The sequence below is a fragment of the Panthera pardus genome, unplaced genomic scaffold, assembly GCF_024362965.1.
Source record: "Panthera pardus isolate Hobbes unplaced genomic scaffold, ASM2436296v1 HiC_scaffold_17, whole genome shotgun sequence".
NCBI lineage: Eukaryota > Metazoa > Chordata > Mammalia > Carnivora > Felidae > Panthera > Panthera pardus.
Window position 1 is genome coordinate 1444787 of NW_026526732.1, and position 24636 is coordinate 1469422.

At 55.5% G+C, this 24636-nt stretch overlaps 1 protein-coding gene across 5 annotated transcripts in view; it reads right to left on the reverse strand.

Moving 5' to 3' along the window:
* Nucleotides 1–5013: 5013 nt before the first annotated feature.
* The window catches only part of SMOC2 (SPARC related modular calcium binding 2), a 161929-nt gene continuing 142306 nt past the window's right edge, over nt 5014–24636 (reverse strand). For 3 of the 5 annotated variants that reach the window (XM_053904272.1, XM_019412815.2, XM_019412816.2), the window contains 4 exons: nt 15445–15541; nt 11722–11996; nt 7791–7828; nt 5014–5111 (listed from right to left, as the gene is read on the reverse strand). In XM_053904272.1, the coding sequence (XP_053760247.1) occupies nt 5094–5111; nt 7791–7828; nt 11722–11996; nt 15445–15541 (428 nt within the window). In that variant the 3' untranslated portion in view covers nt 5014–5093. The remainder of the gene's footprint in view (nt 5112–7790; nt 7829–11721; nt 11997–15444; nt 15542–24636) is intronic. The other 2 variants (XM_053904271.1, XM_019412817.2) reach the window with 1 other exon arrangement.

A 24636-nucleotide genomic window follows, 5' to 3' on the forward strand; every position in this document is an offset into this window, starting at 1 on the left:
GGAACGTTCTGTGTCTACTTAGTTCCTCTTTCCCAGCCGGAGAAGGAGCTTCCCGCGAGGCGCAGACGGTGCGGAGTCCGGCGTCAGAGCGTCCGGAACCTGCCGGCTGCGGAGACCGCAAGGTCGGAGGGAAGTCAGTCCGCTGTTGAGATGCCACCCCGGCTCACACCGGCCCGGCCCCAGGGACAGCGGGACTAACAGGTCAGAAAGGCCGTTTCCTTTTAAATTCTCGTTCGAGTGTAATGGACACGCAGTGGCACATTAGTTCCAAGCGTACAATACAGAGGCTCCCGAATTCTGTACGTTCCTCAGCGCTCGTCGCCGTACGTGTCCCCCACGTCCCCGAGCTATTTCTTTCAACATCAGAAATAAATGGACTGCCAGACCCAATCCCAACCCCATCTTAAAACACATTGAAATTATTTATTTTAACTCACTTTTAGAAATATGTCTTTTATCATAACGGGGGCCAGTTAATAAAATTACTAACCAAATCAGAAAGACCATTTTCGTTGATGAAAAAGTAACAGACTCGCCCTGTTTTAAGCCATAAAACTCAGTCCTTCTGTTCTAATGCTCAGAGAATCATGAATATGAACCTCGAAACTAAAGCATTCGGAGTCTCACCCCGAGGCACACTTACAAGATCTCAGAAGCAATAAAAAGGCATGTCTCTTAACTACCGTAGCCACAGTTAATTGAAAAGGCCATGTAAGCACAGGTTGGTAGGGAATATAAAAAATTCCATTTTTTTCAGCAAAGAAACAACACATCGACTCAGCATAATTTCAACTGGAAGGTAAGGAAACAAAATATTTGTTCTGAAGGTAAAAAAATTAATAACGAGATGTATAAAACCCCGCTGCTGGGAAACACCCACGAATGGAATTAAGTTGTCCACCTGACCAGTACTTAACCTCCGGACTTCCAGAGAAAGTGGGCACAAAAGAAGGTATTTGTGTCACATAAAATATATAAGCCGGAATGAAAATCGTTGCGAGTGTTCCAGGAACTGTCGGAGGGCGGCTGTGGCAAACACCTGCCAGCCGCCTGCCGGGAACGCCTTCCCCTCGGCCTTACCGGCCCAGCTCCCGTTTTGTCCCTGGCGGCAAACGTGGTGTTAAAATCCGAAGCCAGGGACGCAAGGGAGGGACACCGGGGGCAAGAAGCCCGCTGGATGGGCTCCGGGAAGCCGCGAGGCAGCAAACGTGCCACGCTCAGCGGCCACAGGCCTGCTGCCGGTGCCCTCTACCCTCCGCCGTGTCCGCTGGCACACAGGGAGATGCTGGGGGCCTCCAGGAAAGCCTCGCTCCCAGACCCCAAGGGGTCTGGCTGAGTCGGCCAGGCCTGCCTGCAGCCTGCCTGCTCGTACGTCAGGAAAACGGCCCTTATGGCACCGCGACCTGGCTTCCTAGCCTCTGTTTCTTACCAATGAAGTCAATTCCCAATGAGAAGATTCCCACGTTTCCACCTCTAGGGAGTTTCCTTCTGTAGGAACCACCTGCCATCTGTACCCTGGTGTGTGCTATTGGGCTTCGGATCCGGGCCTCCCCGTTGGGCTTCGGATCCGGGCCTCCCTGTCCTTGATGCTTCTTTCAGGGGGACGCTCAGAACCACTTGATACAAACCAGCCTGACCCGTAAGTTTGAGTTCAAGATGCCTTCGATTGATGCCCGTTTTAGACCAAACGGGTCATACCGTCAATAACCGGGGAAGCCTACAGCTCTGTGTGGTTGTTCGACAGCATGGTCTGAGCTCTCGCCACGTCTGACGTCGCACCCCGACACGCATCCCCTGTGCACACGTTCTGCTACGCCTCTGAACACCGAGCGTTGCCCACGGGAGATTCAGGGCACACTTGTGCGCTAGAGTGCAGACCAGGTGCTGGGCTCCCTTTCCCCAGGAGGGGCCCACCCCCACACGCTGCCGTGACCTCTCGCTGGGAGCCGTGCCTTTCCCCGCCCCGCGACTCGTTCCGACCCCGCGATGGGCTCCGGCAGCAGACACGGGCCGACGGGTCACAAACTAGGGCTGGAACGGGTTCGCGCCGCCAGGCCCGCTCCGTCTCACGCACAGCCTTGCGAGGACACGCCCCTGACGTGGTCCCCACACCGAGGGGATGGGGCAGACCTGCAACCCAGTGTGAGAGGCACAGAGGCAGGTCGGGCCTGGCCCAGACTAGACCGCCCTGCCCCGGCCAGCGCAAGAGTCTGAAAAAGGACACACAAGGGCTGTTTGAAGCCACGGCGTTCCGGGGCTGCTTGGTCCCAGCATTTTAGTAAAAGATGGCAAACGTCACTTTTTAAGTGAGGAAATACCAACAATGGCTAAGTAGCTAGTCAAAAATGCTTTTGATAATTTTGGTCTGGGTAGTGTTTCAGAAGAAAACCACCATCGCCGCCGTCACCACAAGGCCCTGACCTTAGAGCCACGTGCATTCTCACCTTCTGGGGGAGCTCCGCGGTTTGCACGAGGTCTCCGTCCGCTCGGCGGATCGTGATTCTATCGGTCGTTTCACTGATTCAAAAAAAGCTTTCACCTCGTTAACTGAAGAAAAGTTCCAGGTGGGACACTCGTGGGCATGATTTCCGAGTTGGTCAGCACACTTCTGAAAAGTCTCGAACTCGGGAGTTTTTGACAAGGATGCAGGAGACCGTTTTCAAACACGGGCAGGGTTGGGGAGGGAGGCAGCTGTCACTAAAAACAGCTGCCCGAGGTATGTAAAGGAAGGAGAGCTCTGTCTTAGATTTGGAGTCTCCGTGCCTGGCGAGGAGAAGCATCCGCTTCAGGCCACGCACACCGGCTCACTCCCTTCCGGACCCACTCGACTCTCCTCTCGCCGCCACTGGCCTTTATTCCAGCTTTTCCAGCTCCCGTGACTGCCTCAGCCCCTCCTCCCTGCTCCAGAAGCCCGCCCAGGCCCCACCCCATCTACCCCATCTTCCGGATGGCTGGCTGTGCTTCTCCTAGCTCCATTTCTGCACAACTGACCTGCCACTATTAGTTTTCATTCTTTTCTGAGTGGAGAAAAAAGCGTGCAAGACGGGATCTACCAGAAGGGAGGACAGGACTGTGGGAGAAGCATGGCTGCGTCAGAAGCCCCTGCAACGGTCCCAGTGAAATACGAGGGCCTGGCCTGGGACGGAACAGGGGGCTGGAGAGGAAAGGAGAGTTGTGGGACTTGACCAATCGCTTCGGTCAACGTCAGATCCTTCCTCGTTCCTCCCGTGGTCTGCCCTGGCCGCGCGGCACGCGGGGTCCTCGGCGCTCAGTCAGTACTGAGTGCGAGTGACTGCCTCACACGACGGGGTCAGACACCACATCCTTTGTGCCAGGCCCTGCGCACTTCACACAAGCCACACCCGGAGGCGCGCACGGCCACCGGCCCCGGCTTACGGAGGAGACCGAAGCACAGAAAGTTGGAGTCACGCGTCCAGAGTCACACAGCCAGAGGGGCAGGGCCGGGGCCGCTCGCTCGGGCCAAGAACCGTTGCCTCTGCCTCTTGACCGCAGGCAGCTCTGGGACTAAGCAGTGCTAAAGGGCTGTGCTTTGCTGGGAAGAAGACACCACAAGCAGAGTTTTGAAAGCATGTTTTATTTGAATCTACGAAAAATGATTAAGTCCAAAGTTCAGAAATATAAAAGATTATCCAATAAATTTAGGATCCTAACTGTTTCTTAAACAACGTGACAGACACCGAAGCTGGTTTTGTGGCTCCAAAGTTTCGGTTTTTACTTTCGTACAGTTTAAATAAGTAAGAAGCCTCATAAAATATCTTCATGCACATGCACAGAGATCGTCTTACATGACGTGCGTTGGGGGAACTTGGGGCCATGAAGATTATTTTTCCAACCGAAAGCTGGAGCCGAAACAGGATCACAACCCGGCTCCCACAGCTGTCGGCCCGTCCTCCAAACGGCTCGGTCGAGCCAGCGGACGCCTGCGGTGTCAGGGCCCAGCTCTGGGTGCCCGCGGTCGCACCGCAGGCCGGCCCCGCTGCTCACAGCGTGGGCATTCAGCTCCTGACCTGCTCTCACCAGGGCCACCCGGCTGGATCCCCTACGGGCACGTCCTTGTGCCCTTGAGGCCACAGAGAAGGACGAGGCGGGAGCAGGGGACCGGCCGAGACCGGCATCCCGGCTACGGCGGACGCCGGCTGAGCCGTCTCTATGGAGGGTGCTCCCGAGTCGTTCAGGTGCCCGCTCACCTCCCAGGACGCCCAGAGCCGGCCGGGGCACGGTGGGCAGCGGCCACGTGCCAGGACAGAAGCGGGGCACTCGGCGCTGGCCGGGGCGCGGGACTAAACCCGCTTCTCTGGACGCCGGGCCTCTCCTGGCTGCCTCGGGACAGCAGGGGCGATCCCTAGTATTTTACTGCGTGGTTACTGTGAGCCCAAGGCAACGCGCAAACCGAAGCTCGAGAAGGAAAAGCAGCCCCCAAAGCCAGGCTGGAAGCAGCCCTTCCCACGGGCACTGCCCGGACTCAGCGCATCGCCGCGGTGCCCGCTTGGCTCATCGGGAGAACGCCATCTCTGGAGAGCACAACCTCTCCAACACAGAGTCCCAAGACAAACAACCAACACAGAGTCCCAAGAAGCAGATAAACCCATGCGCTCGTTAAGGGCACGATGAGGACGGCAGAGGACTGCAAACTTCTGCGGAAGCTGCCGACGCAGATTCGAAGAGCCGCGGGCACAGCGGACCTCAGAGGACGCCGGCGTGGCCTGTGGGGGGCGGCTGCCCAGGGCGGGGAGGGGTGGGGGGAGGGCAGCGGTCGGGGCCGCGGCTAAGAGCTCTACTAGGCCAGCATGTGCGGGATAAAGAAATTAAGCCTAAAGCCAACTCGAAATGCATCTACCAAGTGCAGATTTCCAAGGTCCAAAGAGGGCACATACATTGTATGTGATTAGTTTTCTGAAGCCAGCCCTTCCATTTCACAGATTAAAGCCGTCTGTTTAAATATCTCATCTCTACAAAGTGAATTTACATTGAAAGTACAAAGTGCAAATACTATGTGTTTTGGGGTTTTTTTAATTGCTTTTTGGTGAGGGAGTCTCCCACGTGTCCAGGAACCACCTTGGATGTGTGAGCCGCTACCCTTGCTTTCTTGGCTGAAAAAAAGAAAGACAGAAATGGAGACACGGTTAGGAAGTGTCCATCCCTCATCTGTGAGGAGTAAAGCCTGCCTTCTAGGGCTGGCGTTAATCTACCTGTTGGCAACAGGGGAAAAGCAGTATTTTTTTTTTTTTAGGGGTTAGGCTCAGTTTATTTATTTACTTTTATTTTAGTTTAGTTTAGTCTTCTTCCTAGAACTAATCGTTATTTATTAATAATAGGTTTTGGTATTCTGTTTATTTACTTTTATTTTAGTTTAGTTTAGTTTTCTTCCTAGCACTAATCGTTATTTATTGGTAACAGGTTTTGGTATTCTGTTTTATTGTATTGCACTGCATTGTATTTTTAAATGCATGCAACAGAAACCACTGTTGGTTCCATCACTTTGGGCATAAGGATTAACAAAGACACGATGCCAACGTTAACTTCCGACCCTCCTCTCCCTTTCAGTGATCAGGACTATCAGGAGAAACATACTGGCTGAGAAAAATTAGCATTTGCTTTAAGTATTTTAAGTAGATTCAATATATTAAATGTTCTGCAGCCTCCCGTCATTTATTATACAAGATAACTATTTTTAGTTTTTTATTTAACGTTTATTTATTTTTTTGAGAAAGAGAGAGAGCGTGCACGCGCGAGTGGCAGAGGGGGCAGAGAGAGGGAGGAGACACAGACTTGGAAGCAGGCTCCAGGCTCCGAGCTGTCAGCACAGAGCCCGACACGGGGCTCGAACTCACGAACCGTGAGATCATGACCCGAGCCGAAGTCGGACGCTTAACCTCCTGAGCCACCCGCGCGCCCCAATACTTTTAAGAATCTAATTCATGCTTCAAATTTGATACAGGCATCACTGATTTTTGAAATTTCCTTTTCATCCTTTCCGTGTACTAACTTACCTCTCGAGAAGAAATGCAACTTGAAAAGTCTGTCTCCTAAACTACTGCCATTCTGCACCCCGACTGCCAGTTAAAAGCCATTTGGAACGAAAAGGAGAAGCGAGATACAGTCTTCGAAATTTGTTTTCCCAAGCGTATCAATTCCTACCAGTATAAATCGATCCATGCTCCTGTTTGGTTATCTAAAATAATCAACGTAAACACTTAGGAGGCTTCCAGGCTGCCTCTCCTCCCCTGATAAACATACTAGTAGGTGGTCAGAACAAAGAAGAGTGTCTCTCCCGCGTCTGAGCTAATGGGAAGTTTTGTTTCAATTAGTTGTGGGTGAAGATAAACCATCAGTATTTTCACAGTTACGGAAACGCGTCCCAACTGTTGGAGCAGACGAGGCTGGCCCTTGTCCACGTCGGCGTGGGGGCGCTGCTCTGATCGTGTCTGAATCCTGCCGGGAAATGCAGAAGAGAGCAGGAAAGACGCCTCGCTCTTGGATAACTACGGGCCCCTGAATCCTCCCAGCTCCCCTTTGTTTAACGCTTCTTGTCTGCGGTTACTCGGACGGTGAAAGATCTTGGCGCTCAGAAATATTTTATTCCTCAAAGAAAGATCTAAGGCCCTCCATTATTTCATCACGTGCAAGCCACAGCTGGTTTATGCAAGGGACTTAATCCCAGAATCACGGTTTACAGTAACAGCCCTTGGAACCAGGACATGGAAGTCAGTATAGCCATCCCGACACCATAGAAACAGCAGGAGCGGCTGTTCCGGCTTCTTTTTCTGGGAAATAGCTGAAGAGGGAGGCTCGCGTCTTGAACCGAGTTCACCGCGTGCGTGGCCATCGTCACCGCTGGGTAATGACAACACCCCGCGGGCGTTTCGGCCGGGGTGACTGCTTTCAGACCCGCCCGGCTCTAAAGCGGAGGTGACTTGTGGTAGGATTTAAAAAGTTAAAGCCGTAAATATTGGCTAAACAAAGGAAACCGTATCACACATCTTTCCTAACAAAATGGTTTTCAATTACGTCCAAGGTGTGCCTTCGACGGTTCCGCTTAAAACCCACACCAGATGCAGGGCATGCCTTGGGAAATGTCCACTGACGTCCAACCGGTGATTTTATGAATGGGCCAGCAGTCCTAAGGAGGGAGGCTTTTTGTCGTGGCTTTGAGGGAGGGAGAAACCTACCCACTCCCGTTTGCCCTCTGGAAAATATTCTAGACTTTGATGGGTGTGGCTTGGGATGCTGGGGAGAGTCCACACAATTACCTACTTTACCCGCACGTGTGAAGATAACAGGATTCAGAAACACAGAAACATGTGTCTAAACACACACTGGGGGAGGCCGAAAATCCCTTTTGGAGCAGAAGAGTTGTCTCATTAAGATCCCCAGATGAAAAGAAAATGTTCACCTGAATGCCCAGAGGGTCTCCTCTCCCTGTGATCTCCTTAACAAATTGTTAAGATATAAGTTGCAAATCCCAGACAATTATTTTTTTAAAAAATTTCCACAAAACAATAGGACTCCATTTTTTTCTAAAAATAACAAAATGAAATTTCAAAGAGTAAAAAAAAAAAAAATTAAGACAAATCTTTAAGTTGATGATTTAACGAGTTGATGATTCTGATGGAATTTTGCAAGGTTCTTTTGGCCACACTGGGGTTTGTATATGAAACGTGGCTTCTCCTGTTTTGGGAAGGTACTTTACTTTCCAAATCTCTAGAACCCCGAGTTTTCATTGCCTCTAATTAAACAAGTTATTAACGCTAAGATAGAACAATACTTACCTGTTTATTAGAAGCGCTTTCAGCATTAACTCTGGGGGCTAACAAGGAAAGAAAAAAAAAAGACACTATTAAAAACCAAATACTCTTCATTTAGTGAAAATTTCAATATCACTTTTCAGGAAGGGAACAAAATCACTTTAGGACAGTGTCATCAACTGACACACTTTTCACATGAGAAAATACGTCTAGAGGGAGACAGCACAGATTATAAGCAGTGGCTTCGAAAAGTGACAATGTACAATTTTTTAACAATAAACGCTCCAGTCCACCTGGAGAAGAAGGTTTCATTTTACCAAAACTTCCAAAGCAACATCTACTAACCCGAGACCTTTCTTACCCGTGTTTCTTAAACTCTCCCCGGGGAAAGGAGGCCCCAGGCAGGGTGCAACACAGTTCCCTGACACGTTTTGGTTTTATATTTAACTCATAAGAAACTAGCGTATTTGGCTCAAAACAATTTTTCCAAATCCTCGAGGGAAATGGAAGGTGGAGGGAGACACATACAAGACGCACAGTGTTTGTCCTGTGGCCTCGCCACGTGGCCCGTGGTGGGAGAGCAGGCGGGAGGCTCAGACCCGGCCCCCAAGGTCACGTCCCCCATCCTGCGGGCAGTCCTGGGTCCAGTTCCCGGGCACCTGCCTTCCTCCTCTGCTTCCAACATGGGCCTCCACCTTCCTGGGTTCCCTCCTCCCTCCCTCCCCTGCCCCTAGACAGCACAGCACTGTCCCCAGCAACAGGGAGCACGGCAGGCCTACCTCACTAAACCCAGGGGACTACACAGAGAGGGGACTGGTGCCCAGGTGCCCAACGGGCACAGCGTTCAGGAACCATTGGCAACCAGTTTACGTCACTGGTGACAAGTGATGCGGAGGGCTCCAGGCGACCCGGCGGACGGCGGTTTGTGGTCAGGCAGTACGCCTAGAAGGGACGCGGCTAGCATGGCAATTTGGTGGAAAGAGCTAATTTGGTCAAAAATGAGTATTTCTTAATTGCTGAGTGTCTGTGCAACGGCCATTTTGGAGACTCGTGAGGGAACGAGGCAACGTTTTGTGAATGTTTTTCCCGAAACCTTCAGGAAGATTTCCTTTCTTTTTATCGTTTATCGACAGTTTCAGGTATTTTTTTTCTTTTCTGTTTTCTTTTGGTAATAGTGAAAATCTAGATCGCAGCTTCCGCTAATACGTTTCAGTTGAAATAATTCAAAGGTAAACTGTTGCGTAATTTCCTAAACTAAGTGTGATCAGGAAGGAGATGTGTCACGACCCCATCCTGTAGTGAAACGTCACAGCTGGCACGCGTGTGCGTGCGCACACATACAGATATTCCGGGGGAATATACGGGTCTCATTACGTCTGAGGAGAAAAGCCACGTTATCTGTTTTTTAATTTCTGATATTTGTTAGGATAAGACATGCATTGTTCAGCAGTGAGCAGAGATGAAGGAAACAAGATGGCGGCGACAGTTCGCCTATTTAGAACGTCCGAACTAACCCTCCCCCGAATGTGCAGGTTTTTCTGGCTTGTCAAAACCTGTTTCAAATCACACGTGGCAGGAAGAAGGAACTGATAATAAAGCTGAAAATGAAAATAACAGTAGGAAAAAAGAGAAATTCTTCAAGGAAGAGAAGGGTTGTAGAATCAAATATGAATCTAAATCCCCAATGCTCACTTTTGACCAAACGGCCACCTTGACCACATTTTAGCTTATTTCGAGGGGATTCATCAGCCCTCTTCTTGGTGGCTAACACGGCCCTCAACTCAGGACATCGGCTCACCTGCAGCCACCTGAGGAATGGAACACTCCAACTTCTACGGTGACAGGGCTTTCTATTAAGGCCTACCAGCCCCGCCCCTGATCACCCCAGGGCAGGTCCTGACAGCTAGCCCCCCACCCGGTCACCCCAGGGCAGGTCCTGACAGCTAGCCCCCCACCTGTCACCCCAGGGTAGGTCCTCACAGCTAGTCCCCCACCCTGTCACCCCAGGGAAGGTCCTGACAACTAGCCCCCCACCCTGTCACCCCAGGGCACGTCCTGACAGCTAGCCCCCCACCCTGTCACCCCAGGGCAGGTCCTGACAGCTAGCCCCCCACCCGGTCACCCCAGGGCAGGTCCTGACAGCTAGCCCCCCACCCGGTCACCCCAGGGCAGGTCCTGACAGCTAGCCCCCCACCTGTCACCCCAGGGTAGGTCCTCACAGCTAGTCCCCCACCCTGTCACCCCAGGGAAGGTCCTGACAACTAGCCCCCACCCTGTCACCCCAGGGCACGTCCTGACAGCTAGCCCCCCACCCTGTCACCCCAGGGCACGTCCTGACAGCTAGCCCCCCACCCGGTCACCCCAGGGCACGTCCTGACAGCTAGCCCCCCACCCGGTCACCCCAGGGCAGGTCCTGACAGCTAGCCCCCCACCCGGTCACCCCAGGGCAGGCCCTGACAGCTAGCCCCCCACACCGGTCACCCCAGGGCACGTCCTGACAGCTAGCCCCCCACCCGGTCACCCCAGGGCAGGTCCTGACAGCTAGCCCCCCACCCGGTCACCCCAGGGCAGGTCCTGACAACTGGCCCCCCCACCCGGTCACCCCAGGGCAGGTCCTGGACAACCTGGGGCAGTCCTGACACCCCAGAGCCCCCTGCAATCACTCAAACCAGTCCGTCCTGAGCCTGCTGACCTGCCTCACGTGCCCCTCCCCATGGAAACCTCAGGGAAGTTGTCCACGTCTCCCCCGTTCCCTCTGCCCCGACTGACCGTGGTCCCCGTGAGTGGGGGAGGGGCAGAGAACTAGGGAGACACAGAATCCGAAGCAGGCTCCGGGCTCCAAGCTGTCAGCACAGAGCCCGATGCGGGGCTCAAACTCACGGACTGTGAGATCATGACCTGAGCTGAAGTCGGACGCTCAACCGACCGAGCCACCCGGGCTCCCCTTTCTTTCTCGTTTCCACATAAAGCCAAGTTAGTTAATATAGAGCGTGATAATGGTTTCAGGGGCAGAACCCAGTGGTTCATCGCTTACGCACCACACCCAGTGCGCATCCCAGCAGGTGCCCTCCTTCGTGCCCGTCACCCATCTAGCCCATCCCCCCACCCACCCCCCCTCCAGCAACCCTCAGTCTGCTCTCTGTTTTTAAGAGTCTCTTACGGTTTGCCTCCCTCTCTGTTTTTATCGTATTTTCCTTCCTTTCCCTTAAGTTCGTCTGTTGTGTTTTTTTAAATTCCACACAGGAGTGAAATCATATGCTGTCTTTCTTTGACTGACTTACTTCACTCAGCATGACAATCTCTAGCTCCATCCAACTTGGTTTCCTGCTCAGAGGTGTTACGGAAATTGGTGACCCTCCCCGGCACCCACACTGTACAAACGAGGCCGTCAAGTCCCACTCGCCCGTGCAGCCAGCAGGCAGGAGGTCCACGCATGCTTCCCGCTGAGGGTGCTGGGATCCACCCACCGCGGGGAATCCTCTTTCTCCACAACAGCTGGTTGGTCAGGCCAGCCTCCGATGAAAACATACACTCGACCGGTAAAACGGCTAAAATAACGTTTCCAGCCATCACAATAGTGGGTCTGCATAACAGGAACTACCGAACTGCTTACAAGCCGGCCTGAACGTCCGGTGGGAGTCGAGATGCGGTCCCCAGATTTGCACCTCAAACACAGGACGACAGGACACGTTTGGAAAGCCGGCCACCGTGGTCGGAACAATAAAACAGTTGTCTTCACACAACACCCAGCTCCTCCCCTTCCAACCGGCTTCCCTCAGATGCTTGTGGACGATTTACTATTATTTCTATGGACAAATGAGCTACACGTAAGAGGCACATGGTGCTTTTCTTTCGCCCTCAGACCAAAGGACAATCTACACTTGTAAGAAGTCGCGGGAGCGGGCGTCGGGACCAGATGCGTTGCAAAGCACAGAACAACGAGAAAGGCTCTTACTGGGGCGCTTCCTGGCACTGGCTTTACCTTCTTCTTTCGTCACCCCCAGGCAGCCCATCAGCTCCGGCACCGAGATGGACTTGTCATTATTCACGTCGCAGTATTCGACAAACTTCTTCACGCATTTCTTGGGTTTTGATTTTTTCCGAAGGAACCTCTTGAAGGGCTTGATCTCCTTTTTGCCAATGTCCCCACTGGAGTTCTTATCAAGTAGTTTGAAATACCAGTGGACCACTCTCTCCTCTAGCGTGTGGCTGGGGTCGGGTTCTGAAAGCCTGCAAGAACGCACAAGGGCGTCAGGAGCCGCGGCCACGCAGCCGTCACCACCCTGCCCCTGCCCGTCTACGGAAGGCACGCCGTGCGCACCAGCCCCCCCAGAGGGGTGCCCTGCCCATCACTCCCCCGGTGCCGGTGCCTGAGCCACCAAAGATTCACCGTCCCATATAACGAGGTTTAAAAACAATTTAGAGAAAGGGCTTTAAAAAATATTTCAAGTCGGTTTCAAAACGGCAAACGACACAATGAATTTATGCGTGTGAATTACACAGTTGGTGTCGGCCAAGCGTTTGAAGACAGAAGCCCCGGGTCTCAGGTTCGGTGCTCCGTGGGGTTGGCGGGTCAGCTCGCACATCCATGGCCCTACAGACACTGGGACCCCGAGGCTCCCGACTCCTTTATATGTGACTCACAGGCATACATAGCAGTTTCTACCACAGGGACACTGCCGGATGCAAATAAAAATACATCTTGAAGTGGTAACCAGACATTTACCCTTGGATTTCAAGAAAAGTTAGGCATTTTAAGATCTAGGAGATGAAATACTCAGGAGGGAGGCCAGCACTCTAAGGAAGTAACCACGGGAAGAGTCTCCCTCAGAAAAAGCTCTTCGAAAAAAGAAATAAATTACTGCTAATTCCCAGGGGGACGCAGGGCTTGCCATGAGACGTCCAGGCAGCGCTGGGAGGTCCCCTGGCACCTGCGGTTACTTGTGGGGAGCACACGGCGTCAGGACGCCCCCAGGAGGGCGCGGGGAGCACGGCCCGGAGCCCCGGAACCCCGACCCCCTGCGCGGCACCGGACCACCCGCGTCCAGAGTTTCGCAAGTCACCGTGAGCAGTGTCACTGTGAATAATGCCACCGAATTGTACACTTGAGATGGTAAATCTTACGTATTTGGGTTTTTCTACAACAGACACACAGTATTTTGAAAACGTGAAACCAAACATCTTAATTCAAACTATGAAAATCAACTCGATGGCTCTGAAATGCAACTCCAAGGCATAAAGCCGTCGGAACTGGGGCCCCGCTTTCCGTTCCTCTCCCGCCTCACACCCGCCATGGCCTGGTGCAGCCACTGGAAATCCCAGGTTCTGGCTCGACCCACTGTGATACGTGAGCTCCGTGAGCCCCAAAGGGTCCCCCCTCCATCCCCGTGAGCCCTGTGGGGTCCCCCCTCCGTCACCATGAGCCCCGCAGGTCCCCTCTCTGTCCCCGTGGGCCCCGCAGGGTCCCCCCTCCATCACCATGAGCCCTGCAGGGTCCCCTCTCTGTCCCCATGGGCCCCGCAGGGTCCCCTCTCCGTCACCATGAGCCCCGCAGGGTCCCCTCTCTGTCCCCGTGAGCCCCGCAGGGTCCCCTCTCTGTCACCATGAGCCCCGCAGCAGGTCCCCTCTCTGTCCCCATGGGCCCCGCAGCGTCCCCTCTCTGTCCCCATGGGCCCCGCAGGTCCCCTCTCTGTCCCCGTGAGCCCCTCAGGGTCCCTTCTCTGTCACCGTGAGCCCCGCAGGTCCCCTCTCTGGCCCCGTGGGCCCAGCAGGGTTCCCCCTCCATGACCATGAGCCCCGCAGGGTCCCCTCGCTGTCCCCGTGGGCCCTGCAGGGTCCCCACTCCGTGACCATGAGCCCCACAGGGTCCCCTCTCTGTCCCCATGGGCGCCGCAGGGTTTCCTCTCTGTCCCCATGAGCCCCGCAGGGTCTCCTCTCTGTCCCCATGAGCCCCACAGGGTCCCCACTCCGTGACCATGAGCCCCACAGGGTCCCCCCTCTGTCACCATGAGCCCCACAGGGTCCCCACTCCATCACCATGAGCCCCACAGTGTCCCCTCTCCGTCCCCATGGGCCCTGCAGGGTCCCCTCTCTGTCCCCATGGGCCCCGCAGGGTCCCCTCTCCGTCACCATGAGCCCCGCAGGGTCCCCTCTCTGTCCCCATGGGCCCCGCAGGGTCCCCCCTCCGTCACCATGAGCCCCACAGGGTCCCCTCTCTGTCCCCATGGGCCCCGCCGGGTCCCCCCTCTGTCACCATGAGCCCCACAGGGTCCCCTCTCTGTCCCCATGGGCCCCGCAGGGTCCCCTCTCCGTCACCATGAGCCCGGCAGGGTCCGCTCTCCGTCACCAGGAGCCCCGCAGGGTCCCCTCTCCGTCCCCGTGGGCCCCGCAGGGTCCCCCCCTCCGTCACCATGAGCCCCGCAGGGTCTCCTCTCTGTCCCCATGAGCCCCGCAGGGTCCCCGCTCCGTTACCATGAGCCCCACAGGGTCCCCCCTCTGTCCCCGTGGGCCCCGCAGGGTCCCCCCTCTGTCTCCATGAGCCCCACAGGGTCCCCTGTCTGTCCCCGTGGGCCCTGCAGGGTCCCCCCTCCATGACCATGAGCCCCGCAGGGTCCCCTCGTTGTCCCCGTGGGCCCTGCAGGGTCCCCACTCCGTGACCATGAGCCCCACAGGGTCCCCTCTCTGTCCCCATGGGCCCCGCAGGGTCCCCACTCCGTGACCATGAGCCCCACAGGGTCCCCCCTCTGTCCCCATGGGCCCCGTAGGTCTACACTCCGTGACCATGAGCCCCACAGGGTCCCCTCTCCGTCCCCATGGGCCCCGCAGGGTCCCCCCTCCGTCACCATGAGCCCCACAGGGTCCCCTCTCTGTCCCCATGGGCCCCGCCGGGTCCCCCCTCTGTCACCATGAGCCCCACAGGGTCCCCTCTCTGTCCCCATGGGCCCCGCAGGGTCCCCTCTCCATCACCATGAGCCCGGCAGGGTCCGCTCTCCATCACCAGGAGCCCCGCAGGGTCCCCTCTCCGTCCCCGTGGGCCCCGCAGGGTCCCCCCCTCCGTCACCATGAGCCCCGCAGGGTCTCCTCTCTGTCCCCATGAGCCCCGCAGGGTCCCCGCTCCGTTACCATGAGCCCCACAGGGTCCCCCCTCTGTCCCCGTGGGCCCCGCAGGGTCCCCCCTCCATGACCATGAGCCCCGCAGGGTCCCCTCGTTGTCCCCGTGGGCCCTGCAGGGTCCCCACTCCGTGACCATGAGCCCCACAGGGTCCCCTCTCTGTCCCCATGGGCCCCGCAGGGTCCCCACTCCGTGACCATGAGCCCCACAGGGTCCCCCCTCTGTCCCCATGGGCCCCGTAGGTCTACACTCCGTGACCATGAGCCCCACAGGGTCCCCTCTCCGTCCCCATGGGTCCTGCAGGGTCCCCCCTCCGTGACCATGAGCCCCGCAGGGTCCCCTCTGTGTCCCCATGAGCCCCGCAGGGTCCCCTCTCTGTCCCTGTGAGCCCCTCAGGGTCCCCTGTCACCATGAGCCCCACAGGGTCCCCTCTCCGTCACCATGAGCCCCGCAGGGTCCTCCTATGCTGACCATGCCTCTGATGCCTCACGGCTGCACCAGCTTCTAGCCGGCGATCACCAAGGCTCCTCGGACCCTCACTGACCCTCCTCGGACCCTGCCACGTACCTGCCGGAGGAGGGGTCAGACACGGCGTGCACCATGTCCGTGGACAGCGCGTCCAGAATGCTCGTCAGAAACTCATTCTTTTTGGCACCCGGACAACCTAAAAAAAGAAAGTCAGCATCTTTTTTTTTTTTACTCGTATTTCACAGAACCCACAGAATAGAAGAGATCTTTCCCTGTGATGAAAAGAAATGTTTATGTCTTGGAAATTAGTATGTCGGGGTACCTTAGTATCAGTGAGCTCATGTGAACACATGGCAACACATATATTGATGTGGGGTCCTGATTTTCGTGAATGATGGCATCTGACACTTACCAAGTCGCCACACGGGACTCAGAGATCGCAGGCACTGATATCCACAGCGGCAGTCCCGGGCGGCACCCCTACTGGCCAACACTACGTACGAATTCCTGGTGCCTGCGGGCATCGGGAAACGCGCGAGGTCCCTGCTGGAGACGGACGTGGACGGACGCCTGTCCCGGTGGGCCTGGGGGACCCCGCAGGTGCAGAGTGGCTGGCTTACGGGCAGCTCGGCTTCCCTCAATCTATTAACCCGCAAGACACCGCCTAGCGGCAGCCCCCCTTCCCCACCCTCACACCACTTGCAGCTCCCCGGCCCCCGCACCTGCCGCACTCTGCCCCATCCTGTTCCGGGACAAGGACAAGAGCCGGGCCAGGTGCGTCCTTTCCGGGCTCTGGAGAGGTCAGAAGACTAGGCCTGGGTCGGACGGTGGTTCAGTGAGACGGCCGGTGAGTCATTCAAAGACCAACATGTTATGCGGTTAAACACACTCCGGTTTTCCTTTTGACACTTGAGTTGCGGTTATTATTATGCAAGTATGTGTTGGCTGCCTACAGCAGGCATCCATTCAGGCCTGTCTGCGCTTCGTTAAGTACACGTATCAGAGAAAAGATGTGAGTCCTCACGGCGGTGGGGGGGGGAGGTTAGCAGTGAAAAAAAGCGGTGTTATTCCCCTTTGATAGAACCAAAAAACTAGATCCTACTCCATAGGGAAAACACACACCATTGAGAGAATGTTCCTTCTCAAGAAAACATCATGATCTGGTTAGCTCTTCCCTCTGGGGGCTGCCGGTGAGTCGCTCGTGGTTCGGAAACCCAGGGAGCCTCCCGCAGCCCCTGCACTCCGGCTGGGAGGACAGGGGCCTCGAAGGGGGCGGTTAGGAAGAGAGAGAGACAGAGCATGAGTGCGGGAGGAACAGAGAGAGAAGGAGACACAGAATCCGAAGTGGGCTCCAGGCCCTGAGCTGTCAGCACAGAGTCCGACGCGGGGCTCGAACCCGTGAACCGCGAGATCATGACCTGAGCCGAAGTCGGACGCTCAACCGACCCAGCCACCCAGGCGCCCCTTTGTAAACTTCATTTTAAATAAAGAAAATAAGAAATGCATTCGTCTCACAAAGACAAAGCCACCAGACCTGCAAGACTGTCCTCAAGCACACTGGGTCCCACGCCGTGCACACGCGCTCTGGGTGAGGTTAGCTGGATCACACACACACACACACACACACACACACACACACACACACAGGGTCCACCTGCAGATAGGAGGTCCTGCTCACGCTGCTGCCCTTCCTCCACAGACACTGTTGAGGCCTCGTGAAGGCGCTGGGCCTGGTGGCCGCAATCACCTACACGGAGCGAGCGTCCCGAGTCCCCGCCTCAGCCGACAGGACCACAGAGTCCTGATTTACCCCAGACTCTGGGAGCACGTGGCCACCACTCCGAGGGTAACAGCTAAGGAGACAGGAATGGGGGTGCCACTCCCCATCAGTGGGGAAGTGGGTTTCACTGCGACGAGGGCTCGGGGAGCACGGTCCCACAATCCCTGCGAGTCGGGGCACGGGTAGGACCGCAGGTCGCTTAGACTGAGGGGTGGAGGTGGGGAGGCCCCGGAGAAAGCAGCCGGCCTGGGTTTGTGGTGTCTGCGCGGCGTCTATCGCGGTGTTCGGGGGCTGCTTCTGAGAGGACTCCCCCCGGGAGCAGAGCGGAGACCCCCCCCCCGTCCTAGTCACCCCGGGATGAGGGTTGCCACTGGGTGATGGGGGCTGCTGCTCAAAGCCAGTTCTGAGACAAAGCAAATGAAAACGCAAAATGAGAAGAAATCAGAAAAAATTCAGAACCCACTGAGCAGATTTTCCTTGCGTGGAAGTGACAGACGTACAAGAATGGAAATCTCACCACGAAGTGGACCAGGTCTTGGAAATACACGAAAGCAGCAACACGCCTGACACAGAAGCAAGGCGCCCCCAGACCTCGGGGGCTTCTGCTGGGAAGACGGGTGGTCTCTCCGGGGACAGGGCGCCGTGACCCGGACAGACACGCACACTCCTCGGGGACAGAGCCACTGGTTGGAAGCAGACAGGCCAGGGTGGCAGTGAGGGCAGTGAGACCTTCTCAGGGGCCTGCAGACTGCTTGCGGGGCCGGGGCGGCAGGGAGCCCTGGGGGGCCACGTGCTGACAGGACGGCCACTCCTGGCCGGGCCCTTGCTCCTTGGCTCGCCTCCTGCTCACCCTGCACGGTGGCCCCTGGGGCGGCTAGACGGCTGCCCTAGATCTGGTGTTGTTTAAACCACAGCCTGCAGGCTCCGCGACGTGACACAAAGTCACACGGGGACAGCTGTCCGCACGACTGAGCTCTCCCGCGGAGCGCAGGGGCGGCCCCGCAGGGAGCAGGCAGGGCGAGCGTCCTGCTGTCCACAGGCACACAGCTAACAGCCACTTAGAGAAACATCGCAGGGAGAGGAAACCAGACTGCCCTTTTCAAAGCTGGGAGAGAATGACTGCAGCAATTTGTTTATAAATCTGTGGCCAAACAAAGCCTACAGCTTAGCCTGACGATGCTGTTGATCCTGTGTCTATCTGCAGAATCCAAGCAAAACCCTCGGCGCTCAGTGCGATTTCCGTGAAGACACTTGAGCACTAATCCTGGTTTGGGGCCACAGGGCCGTGCCCCGGGCTCCAGTGCAGCCGCGGACGGGCCCAGCCAGCCGCCCCGTCTGCCGCACGCACTGGGGGTCTCGGAGCCTGGTTTACACGGGGACACTTGAAAAATCATTTCATTTGCTGACTCAAGGTGAACGCATTCTTTGCTTTCTATCAAATGTCCTTCTTTTAAAAAATAGGAGCTTTTCGTATGGATAGTGCTGCTATACACATGGGGGTGCGTGTGTCCCTTCGAAACGGCACACCTGTATCCCTTGGATACGTGCCTAGTCGTGCCATGACTGGGTCGTAGGGTAGCTCTATTTTTAGTTTTTTGAGGAACCTCCACACTGTTTTTCAGAGCGGCTGCACCAGTGTGCATTCCCACCAACAGTGCACGAGGGTTCCCGTTTCTCCGCATCCTCGTCAGCACCTGCTGTTTCCTGAGTTGTTCATGTTAGCCATTCTGACAAGCACCCCCAAGTTTATAGCAGCACTATCAACAATAGCCAAAGTATGGAAAGAGCCCAAAGGTCCATGGATGGATTATTGGATAAAGAAGATGTGGTGTGTATACATATATATATATATATATATATGTATACGCATACATGTGGTGTATATATATATATATATATGTACAGACACACATACATATATACATATATACACACACACACACACACACACACACACACACACAATGGAGTATTACTCGACAACCAAAATAATGAAATCTTGCCATTTGCAACTACGTGGATGGAACTGGAGGGTATTATGCTAAGTGAAATTAGTCAGAGAAAGACAAAAATCATATGACCTCACTCATATGAGGACTTTAAGAGAAAAAACAGATGAACATGAGTGAAGGGAAACAAAAATAATATAAACACAGGGAGGGGGACAAAACAGAAGAGACTCTTAAATACGGAGAACAAACTGAGGGTTGCTGGAGGGGTTGTGGGAGGGTGGGATGGGCTACATGGGGGAGGGGCACTAAGGAATCTACTCCTGGAATCATTGTTGCACTAGATGCTAATTTGGATGTAAATTAAAAAAAATAAAATTTAAATAAATAAACACATAAATAAAAATAAATAAAAAATAGCTTTTCATATAGAAATCAGAATTTCTTCTTTTCCCTTTTTCTTTCAAATACAAACATGCATCTTCAGGATGCTGCCTCAGTCACATGCAAAAACCGCCCTGTGCATTAAGTAGCATTCACGTCCGTCCTGCCCCCTGGCTCGCTCGGGACTGCCACCAAAAAGAAGCAGGATGATGGAGGTTTCCTCGGACATCATCAAGAGAAAGCATCACATGACAACATCCATATTTTTGGACCCGTGTCAGCCAACACTGACACCCGGGTGTGGGCTGGGCACTGACCAACAGGTGACTGCATGGGCTTCTGGGCCAGGGAAGTGGAAGGGGCCAGGCTTACTGACAGGTCCTGCGTTTTTAAGTGGCCTTGTGGGGTGGGAAGTGTCAGGGGTACCGACACGAATCGATTTTTGAGCATCTAACAGTGACTGGCAGGAAGTTTTGGCTGCCTGCTTGTATGTTCATTATTTCAAATGTATAGGAAACTGATGTAGGCGGCCATTTATAAACACAAGAAATAGGGGCGCCTGGGTGGCTCAGTCAGTTGAGCATCTGACTTCAGCTCAGGTCACGTTCTTACAGTGGATGAGTTCAAGCCCCGCGTCGGGCTCTGTGCTGACAGCTCGGAGCCTGGAGCCTGTTTCAGATTCTGTGTCTCCCTCTCTCTCTGCCCCTTCTCTGCTCATGCTCTGTCTCTCTCTGTCTCAAAAATAAATAAAAACATTAAGATAAATAAAAAATAAAATAAATAAAAAATAAAAACAAGAAATAAAGTTGCTTTGATATCATTTAAAACACAGACTCTGGCAAAGCAAAGAAGGAAATATCGCACGCACTGATGCTTGTACAGAGCAGAGACACTCGGAAAACTGTGGCCCTGGGCTGCTCTGAGGGAAGGAGGGCAGCAGGACAGGGGAGGACCCCCCCAAGGCTTGCGGGGTCCCGGGGGGCCACTGGAAGAAGCTTGGACTTTACCTACAGGGAAACCAGCCTTCGGGGGGTTTATAGGATGACACAATCCGACTTATGGTCTTCAAGTGTCCCATGTGCACTGTGGGGGCCCAGGGGGCCGGGCTTTGCCTGTGGTCCAGGGAGGAGCTCAGGGGGCATCAGGGAGGACGCGGTACTCTGGGGGGCCCGGCCTGGGTTAAATGGGCCTCAGTCTACACAGCAAGTATGCAGAGAACGTCCTTTGCAGGACACGGGCTTAGGTTCAGTCCTGAAAGCCCATCTGTCCTACAGAGGGACTCAAGGCTCTGTCCTGCGGCCACAGCAGGAAGTGAGGGTACAACCCGGCCCTGGGACTGAGCACTGTGCCAAGACAAGGCGTGAGGCACAAGTCCCCTGCCACTGAGAAGCACCTCCTCATTAAGACTTTTGCGAGGCCCAGGCCTACTCACCATCGTTCAGTCCACACTGGAGGCCACGAGCAAGGGCCTACCCGCAAACACAGCCTTCGGGGGAGAGCACGAAGCTTTCCAATCTTTTAAATTTTTTTAATTTATAATTTTTTTTACATTTACTTATTTTTTGAGAGACAGAGAGAGACAGAGAACAAGTTGGAGAGGGGCAGAGAGAATCAAAAGCAGACTCCGGGCTCTGAGCCGTCAGCACAGAGCCCAACGTGGGGCTTGAGCTCACAGATTGCGAGATCATGACCTAAGCTGAAGTCGGATGATCAACCGACTGAGCCCCCCAGGCGCCCCAAGTTTATTTAAATTTGAAGACAGAGAGAGAGAGAGACAGAGTGTGAGTAGGGGAGGAGCAGAGAGAGAGGGAGACACGGAATCCGAAACAGGCTCCAGGCTCCGAGCTGTCAGCACAGAGCCCGACGCGGGGCTTGAACTCACAAACCATGAGATTGTGACCAGAGCCGAAGTCGGATGCTTAACGGACTGGCCACCCAGGCACCCACGAAGCTTTCCAATCTTAAGATGAAAACAAAATCTCGACTCTTACGTATTGACTCTGGTTTTTCTATCTTCTCTGTACTTATTTTGTATATTTATTTTCATATTTCCGTATTTCCAACATTTTCTCATTATTCTAAACAAAGAGTTTCACAGGCTGGCGACTGTGCTCTGATTCGTCACCATGACGTGTGCTGGAAATCGGCACTGGGCCATCGCCTGTGGGACTCGAGGATCAGAGTCTCTGAGCCCAAGCAGGGCAGAAGCAGAGACAGAAGGAGACAGAGGATCCTAAGAAGGTTCCTGGCTCTGAGCTGTCAGCACAGAGCCCGACACGGGGCTCAAACCCACGAACCGTGAGATCGTGATCTGAGCAAAAGTCAGAGGCTTAGCCCACTGAGCCCCGCAGCGCCCCTAGAGAAAACTTTCTTAAACTACTAGCTCATTTATTTCTACTTCCAATAGTTTGCTCCTCGTTATTGCCTCTTTCATATCCTTTGTGAGGAAGTGAAGAAAGAACACAAGCCTTAAGCACGAGACAGACCGCCCGTATGTGTAAAAACTGTGAACCTTGACCGTCACAAAAAGTAAGCTTCCAATCTATGATATGCTTGTAAATCATATTTTATAGCACCAATGACCTTGATGTGATTGCAAAGAGCCATCACTAAACTCCTCACCGGAAAAGAGCGGGGAAGTGTTTCCTACCACCGGAAGGTTGGATGAAGACAACTTCTGTCACCTTCCTCATCGCTAACCGGCACATGGCAGCCGTGTGGAGCGGGTGCCGTGAGGGACGCCGGTGCAGGCGGGAGTGGGCCGCCGCGGGGCAGGCTCGCGGTGGGTGCAACCACCCAACTCGGCCCTTCTCGCGGCTTCCTGGCGCGCGACGCAGTCCTGTCAGATAGCAGCGGCAGGGTCAGGGGCTTCCTGACTCGGAAACGAGCAACACAGATGAGCCCAGGTGGCAGCCTTCGCCCTCTGTCCCGAGCCCTTCTGACATGTTGTGAGCGCGTAATCCTGCGTCCCGCTCCGCTTGAAACACCCACGCTGCTCTCCCGACCTTGAGCTACTGTCTGGAACGGCCTGGAGTCTGGAAGCCTCTCCAAAACACAGCCACTGAATCTGTGCTTGGCCAAGAACAGCTAACCCGGACAGCAGGACACACGGCCGACGGAGGTCCCCCCGTCCCGTTGTCCCCGTCGTGCACACAGACACAAACATCCGCTTCGTGCCTTGCAGGATCGGGCACGGGCGCCGTGCTTCCTGCACGTTACGTCTCCCAGCGAGACACTACGTCGCTGAATATTCGTCCTGCCCTTTGGGTTCTGCATCACCCGGACCACGGACCACAGAGGGAGCCTTGTAAAACTCCAGAGGTCTCTGACCAGCCCCGTGGCACCTGAGGGACGCGGCTCTCACCACTGACATAGAGGGGGCTCAGCGAGCTGTCGCTGAGGGCCGGAGGGGCAGCCCCCACTCTCCGGGGGCCAGGCTGTCTGCTCTGCGGCCACAGGCATTCACCCTGCACTTGGTGGCATCGGGCCTTCACCGCAAGTCGCTGAAGCAGGGCCCGTGCTGCCAGGGGACGTCCGAGACGCGGGAAGCCACGGCTCCCCGCAGTCAAATATCGCAGAGCCCGTTCTGTAAAACCACAATAAAGTCATGCTGAAATCATGCTCGTAAACCGAGTAAAAGCCACACGCATTCTTTCAGGAGGCGAGGGAAACCAGAAGTGAGGCCGACCGCGTGCCTGGAACTCAAGCAGAGGCTCCAGACAGCCCAGCCCCGGCCGGCCCGGCTCTGACACGCTGTGCAGGACACTCTCCAAAGCATCCGGGGCGCCCACACCCCTGCCCGGCGCTGCCCCAGAAGCCGAGCCCTCGGGGAAGCGGCCGCGGCGGCCAGAGCGTCGACGCTGGGTCAGCAGCTGCCCTCTCTTCCAGAACGGGGCATCCCCCGACAGACAGCCGAGGGGTGGGCAAGGGCGGGAGCGCGCCGAGACCCCTGCCCGCCCCTAGGTCCCCGACACCCTCGGGAGAACGTCCTCGTAGCCGCGGCCGTCGGCGAGCCAACGTCATCACAGCGCACTCGGCCCGCGGGTCTCCACTCCGTGCGCGGAGCCCAGGGCCGAGCCAACTTACCGACACGGCGTCAGCCCGTCCCACGGGAACCGCGGCCACCTACCCCCTGCGCCGATGAGCACGGTGCACCACACTGCCGGGTGGGGGCAGCGCCGGGCTCCTGAGTCCCGGGCCCGACCTCAGAGCCCACGGCCGCGACCACGGAAAAGGCGCCCCCACGGGGCCGACACGACGGGGCCTCTGCTCTGGGGACGGGCTCCACGCCTCGGCCGTTGCTGCTTCCCCGCACGGTCCCTGCCCTCCCTGCGCCTCCCGCACGGAGCCCGGCTTCCCGCTCACCTCCAGGGCAAGTGCCGTGCACCGTGTCCCGTGCTGTGACAGCCTCGGCACTTTCTCCCGACCGGCTGACTCTGCAATTACTGTTGAATGGATCCCATGCGGTTGTTCACTTTCATTAACGGAGGTCGAGTCCATGCAGACGAGGGCCACGTGTCTGCGTTCTCGCAGCCCAGTCTACACCTCAGAGCGGCTGTGCGCTGGCCGCTCAGCCGGGGACCTCCCTCTCTGGCTTCACTTTCCTGCCATTTCTGAGATGTAGGCTTTGTCCCCAGGAACGAAGACATGGGGGGGCCAAACCCTCTGGCGCGTGTCTAACGTGGTTTCTGAAGTTTTCAAATGTCAACAGATTCCGTCCACGTTGTCTCCTCCACGTCCACGTGACGGACAGAACACAGCAAGGGCCCCAAAGTCCATTTCCCATGTCACCTTCTCCCTCTTATTCCCCCGGGAGAACCGACACACAAGGAAAAACTATCCAAAGGAGACAAATGGCATCACTGTGATTTACGTTCTCTGAAGAGCCCCGACGGGATCAGCCTGGTTGCTCACGAGAATGCTCAGAAGACCATGTGAACGCCTCACGGTTCGGAGCAGCCTCCGTTCCAAGGGGAAGATGGCACTCAATGCTTGGCCCCCCCAGGATTCACCTGGAGCCACCTTTTCTCACTTGGAGCAAAGACAAGATGACCTCTCCTCAGGTGACAGAGGTCAGTGACTTGCAGCTTTGGGGTCAAGGTGTTAAGTCAAAGGACTAGGGTCAAGGTCAAGTGAGTTCTGCAGGGGCCACGAGACCTGCCTTCAGCTCTCTCATTT